The sequence below is a fragment of the Scardinius erythrophthalmus genome (assembly GCF_964197995.2).
Source record: "Scardinius erythrophthalmus genome assembly, chromosome: 6".
NCBI classification, from domain to species: domain Eukaryota; kingdom Metazoa; phylum Chordata; class Actinopteri; order Cypriniformes; family Leuciscidae; genus Scardinius; species Scardinius erythrophthalmus.
In genome coordinates this window covers 40,676,389-40,682,501 of record NC_138226.1, presented here as the reverse complement: position 1 = coordinate 40,682,501, position 6,113 = coordinate 40,676,389, and the positions used below count along the sequence as shown (strand labels likewise).

At 38.9% G+C, this 6,113-nt stretch overlaps 1 protein-coding gene across 5 annotated transcripts in view; it reads right to left on the bottom strand.

Annotated features, from left to right (window-relative positions):
• osbpl6 (oxysterol binding protein-like 6) overlaps positions 1-6,113 on the bottom strand; it is a 63,193-nt gene that overhangs the window by 35,417 nt on the left and 21,663 nt on the right. For all 5 annotated transcript variants that reach the window (XM_081368176.1, XM_081368172.1, XM_081368174.1 and 2 more), the window contains exons 2-3: positions 4,515-4,784; positions 67-183 (exon numbers count right to left, since the gene is read on the bottom strand). In XM_081368176.1, coding sequence (XP_081224302.1) covers positions 67-183; positions 4,515-4,661 — 264 coding nt within the window. In that variant the 5' untranslated portion in view covers positions 4,662-4,784. The remainder of the gene's footprint in view (positions 1-66; positions 184-4,514; positions 4,785-6,113) is intronic.

Here is a 6,113-nt window from a genome sequence, read left to right as displayed (position 1 = left end):
AAACCCACTAAAACCAGTGAATCAGACCAGCGGGATCAGATTGGTTTATTAGTTTTAGTTTCTAACCTTGTGCCAGCCCTTCAGGGGCCATTTCCTCCTCTTCAGCATGAAGCCCTCGTGCTTCTCTGGCCTCTGCACATGAGTTTGCCCGATCCTCAGGCCCTCGATGATTTCCCAGCTCTCCTACACAGGGACAAGATCAAATATAAGAAAACCAAACCCATGGAAATGTAAAAGCCATTAAAGTGCACACAAACAGCTCTATATCATTCATTAACACCAATAATAAACATGAGAGGGAAATACTGAGAGAGTTAGAATGAATGAATGAACAAAAGATTAAATCAACACAGAATTGGTTTAGCAGCCAATATTAGTTTGTGGGAAAAAAGCAACAAAAATAAAACAAATTAAAAAAAGCATTTAGATCGAAAGTGTTTACAGCGAATTTCAACTGACTGAACAAAATGCCAAACTCATTAAGAAACATCATTAAACAGACATCATCAGACCAGTGAGGCTCGGCTGAGTGAAAGCGTTATCTAGAAACACACAAATCATGAGTTGGGAGAAAAGTATTCCTATGAACAGATTTTATAGCATACACTTTCAGAAGATACTGTGAGGTGTTTAATACCATGTGTATTAAATATGCAATATGCAAGTTGCATATTCTGGTTTGGTTTGTTCTGAAAAAGACTTGCACATGAATCACAGTTATTGAAATATTCCTGCAGATGAACATTAACTCTGGTGCACACAGTGGCATCAAATGGAAACGTATGCTTAATAATGGACATGGTCCCTTCCAAATGAAAACAAATAAATAGAATAAATAAATAAACAAAATGCCAGCTGTCACATTCACATTTTTTGAAACCATTATCAAGAATAAATCATTTTACACAAAACATTACATCAAATAGCAAAAGAAGCAAGTTTCTTTATGTAATATATAAATCATTGGCATGAATAAGTTAACCGTAAGTCTACTTCAATTAATCAAAGGTTTATTTTAAGCATAAAAATTAACACTAAAATAGTTAACTTAAACTAAACTTAGTAGTAGTAGTTTATTGAGATTATACTTCAAAGTGCACATTCATAAACTAAAAAGTGGGTTAGAAGTATATAGACAGTAAATGAGTGTAGTTAACTGTATAGTTGCAATACAAAAGAAATCTTAGATGTTAACTGTAGTTTACACTTAAAATACAGGTAAAATTATACTTTTATAAACTAAAAAGTGGGCCAAGAAGAACTAAAATGGTACACATACAAGTACACTACTAGCACAGTGATTTTTGTATACTTGCTACATAAACTGCACTCAAATATACCTGGACTTTACCGACGTTTACTTAAAGTCACCATGAAATCAACATTGACGATTCTTATTTTTATAGAATACTGCAGTAATTATTATAAATGATTTATCCATGCACATTATTTTCTTGAAATTCATGTTCTTCAGCATCTCATCTCTTCTCTGATGACGAGGGCGGGACAACCTGTCAATCACATGAGATCCACCAATAGCAAACCACAACCATCCAATCAATTCCACACAGACAAAATCAAGCCCCGCCCACATTTGTTCCTGTCCGTAAAGCCAGAGACAATTTATATGAGACATGCCACTTCCTCAATCCTCAATACAACTATATAAGGAAAACCCGTAACGGCAAAGATGGCGGTTGTATGCACATGTCCCGCCCCTCCCGCTGGAAAGCCAATCATCTGCTTTTAACAGTCAGCATATTCAACCTGTGCTTTCGCGCTGTGGCTGGCGCTGAGCCAAAGACGGACGCACTCAGCGCTTGTCATCTCTATCACAACTGTTCAGTGTTTTAACCACATAATGTTTATTTTAGGTTTCAGACATTTAAATACATATAATTGTTTAAGTGCTTGGCACAACACCGGCATTCTGGATAGAGACGTAAATGAAGTTTGGTGTCCTGAACGTGAACCCTTGCCATGCGTAGTAAAGGTATAACCTGTGGGGAAAAAGGCATTTTAAATCTTATTTTGGGGCAAAGTCATCAAACTTTTTCAGCGATTTTTATCATATTTTACTGCTGTTTCTATACATGCAGTTTTTATGTCCCAGTGACCAGTGCAAAGTGCAGTTCTGACTCTCTGCCCATTCATTTAGATAGGAGCCTGGTCTTGTTAGTCCGAAATAGCTGCCCGGAGGCGTTGCCAAGATGGCGGCCGAGTGGCACGACTTGCCTAAAAGGACTTTGGTAAAGCCTATCACTCAGATATATGCGTCACAATAAGGAAGTTCCTACTTCAGTTTCATGACGACTTTATTGAAATGAACTTGAAGTATACTTCTTTTTCTGTATGGGTAAATGTGAGCATCAGAATGGTGATGGCTGCTTTAGACACAGCGCTCATTAGTTCATGTTAATGATGCCTGATATTCAGCTCTTACTGCCGCCACAGTGACCGAGGTTTATTTGCCCTCTTCCTGAAGTGTAATAATCAGTACTCATCTGTGTTGACCAGTTGTGTCACATTTTGTAGCGACTACTCTTTCTATCAATTCAAAACCATTTATTTATTTTATTCTGTAAGCAAAAGTGTTGGATAGTAGGCGAATAAGATAAAATAAACGTAAATGACGACTATACAAATTTCTTCAGTGGCTCCTGCAGAGTTAGTGAAGACTTGAATGAGCTCCTGCTTTGTTGAAAGTCGATCTATTATAGTAATTTCACTGATTTAGTGTGCAGTTCTCGCCTGTAACTGGCTTTAACACACCTTATGGTCATTGTCAACAGCCTTGCTTTAAACAACCAAGTCAGCTGAGAGGAATGTGACCATCATGTGATTCATATTGGAGCTTTGTTGATGTCTTTTTTAATCCTCATGGACAAAAGAATGGGAAAAAATATTTCCTGAACAACTCTGAAAAAGTGAGCGTCACTAGGGGCTTTCGTAACCAGAGGAACCTTTTAATAGTTCCTACAATTATTGGAGGAAGTTCCCGGATTTTGGCGCGTTCGCACCACAGGAACTAGGAACGATTTTAGTTCTAGGAACTCCTTTTGGAGGATATAATTGAGCTCCTACTTCAGAGTCGGGTCTAAGCCAGCGCTATAGGAACTAGCAGTGACGTTAGTTTGATCGGCCGAACGTGCGTGAAACACCAGCACCCGCCATTTTGAAAAAAGCTGTGTAAACACACAGATTATAGCCTCCACAAACTAACTCTACAAACATGGGAAACAGTGATAGATGGACCTCTTAACCTTTACGCTGAGGAGAAGATCCAATGCAACTTTGAGGGGGCCAAGCCAAACATGATTATGTATTCCTGCTCAGCTAGCGACGACATTACTGTCTACTTTCTATGTACGTGATATACTTTCTATGGTGCGATTGCAACCAGAATGCAACCTGAGGGAACCATTAGTTCTCTGGGAACCATCCTGGTGGCTAGTTCCTATAACTAAAGCCGCCTTTCCACTGCACACAACAAACAACAGCCATCGGACCGGAAGTCATTCATTTCCAATGGAGAGTCGTACGGGAGCTGCGTGGAGTTCCCATCATATGCGTATGCAGACATTTCGGATCCGGTTTGAGCTTCGGATGCGTTGAAATATCTGAACCTCTGCAGCCAGACCGTATGAGACCGGCCGACCGGATGTGATGGATTCTAATCAAAACTATGAGCGTGAAGCTAGAAATATTACCAATATTTTAACACTTTACCGTTATTCTGTAGACGCTATTCCTGTAAAATGGCGGTTATTAATAATTATGGCAGAAATAATTATTTTATAATTACTAAATCAATATTTATGTTGATTAGCTCTATAAAATCTACTATGTTTTTATTTTAGATGTATTGAGGGTCATTTGTTTTGTGTGGATATATTCATCCATGCATTACATTCATTAAAATCATTCATTTTACCATGGGAATAAGCCAAGGGTAACGGTTGCTTCACGACCAATTCAGCCTTCGCTGGGAGTTTGATTGACAGGCGATCTGACCTATCATAATCTGCCGAATCCGGCATTTAGTCCGACAAAGCCGTCAGGAGAGCTAGCAGATATAACGTCGGTGGCCTTGAAACTTGAAAAACACTGTGTACTGACGTCTTTCCGTCAATTAATCCTAAATTAACTTAGAAGGAAGAGATGATCGGTTCACAAGCAGCTTTAACTGAGGTTCTCTGTTGAGTTAAGTTGAGTTAAGGTAAGTTGAGACTTTGTTTAATTTCAAAAGTAACCTGGTCTGTCCTGTCTGTCAGCATGAGAACATGGTGTGGCGGGAGAGCGGCATGACTTGTCGGACACAGCAACAGTAGCTAAAGGGGGCGGGTCTTTGCGAACGGTTAATTTCAAAGATCCGTGCGACTGCCGCTAGGGGGCTAAATGCGACAATCGTATGCAAATACGAATGTCGTGTTCATTGGAAAGGCTTAAGTTCCTTTAACTACCCGGTGCAAAAGCTTTCCCCTTCCTCTGTCTCGAAGCGAAGTCGGTCTCACCTGTCGACTGTCTCTCTGAGACGAAGAGGAGGAGGACGCGCTCTTGTGGGTGGGGGTGGAGCTTTTGTGTAAAGGGGTGGAGCTCTTGTGAATGGGCGTGGCTCCCTTCTCCTCCAGGCTGGTGGCTCGGCTGTGATGACGAGACATGATAGCGGCTGCTGTCCACCTTCTGCTCTCTCTCAACCTTTTTATTTAGTGTCTCTTCTTGTCCCTCCAAAGCACAGCATGACCTTTGAATCCTTGTGCAGCCAAACGATTGAGCGCTTTCACCTGAAACACAAACGGTGGAGGAAATGAGAGTCAGAAACATGGTGACAGAGAGGTCAAAGAGGTCATTACGGGTTTAAAGATGTCAAATTTATCATGGTTCAGTTTATATATTGGTTTTATGGTCACGGTTTCAATTCACTAAAGATCTTTTGTCACAATCTCTGATACACCAGTTAGGAAATATGATGCGATAACACTGTATCCAATTTCTTTAGCTACAATTATAATAGAATTATAAAACAAATTTTAAGTCCCCCTCTGGTGAAAATTTAGTTTTTAATGTTGTTTATATGTCTGTGGTGTTTTTAATCTGCTTTAAGACAAACCAAGTGTAAATTCATAAGTCGACACCATTGCTGAATATTTTCTCCTTAAAACTGCAGTGAACCAAAGACAGTCTCAAAAACACGCTTTGAAATCGCTGGTGTTTCTGACGTCACAAAATACCTTGTACCCAATCAGATCAACGTGTGATCGTCAACCAGTGGATCTCTGAGCTGAGTGAGTGAGTGGAGGCGGGACTCATTTGCATATTCATAGAACCCCGTAAACTAAACGAGGCAAGGGTGTAGAGTTACATTCAAGCTATTTTTTTTTTAAGAATAAAAGGATTTAAATATGTAATTTTGGTGATCAAAGATGAGTTTTAAGGGATAAAATTACTGACTACAGGGGGACTTTAAATGAAATACATTTAAGAGGGTTTGGTGATATAAATTACTTATATTACAAGTGAATTATTTAAAAATATATTTTCAAAAAACAACTAAACTTCACCCAGAAGAAGCATCTGTGTGTTTTATTCTCAAAATGTTAATTCTTGAATATGAAATAACTAATGATGACTTCCATATTATGATAATGACTTATTGGCCTTTTCAGTCATTTATTAATAAATCAAGCAGCTCGTCTAGTCTCTTCAATGTCAGGAAGTTCATAATGCCACAGCAATGAATTGCACAGCTTATGAATAAGGGTTGGAAATTCGATGATCATTGATCAGAGATCTCATCCAATCTGCATCGAGCAGGACTCATCATGTTTTTCGCCCCGTCAGTGTCATTAAGAGACGGTCTATAGACCGTACGACAGGCCTTGAGTTACAGGCTTCACTAGGGTTGGGGATCACAAAGAATTTAACGATTACATTTCTACTTAATTATTCCATTATTGATTATTCTAACAGACCTATGCTCCAGTCTTCATGCAAAACAATCCAATGACATTTTAGTTTCATGTTTTATTGTTTCTTTTTTATATAATTATGATTAAAATGGCATTTATTACAATGAAATTGTGTTCAAAATCCATGGCGCCAATTCACTTAAA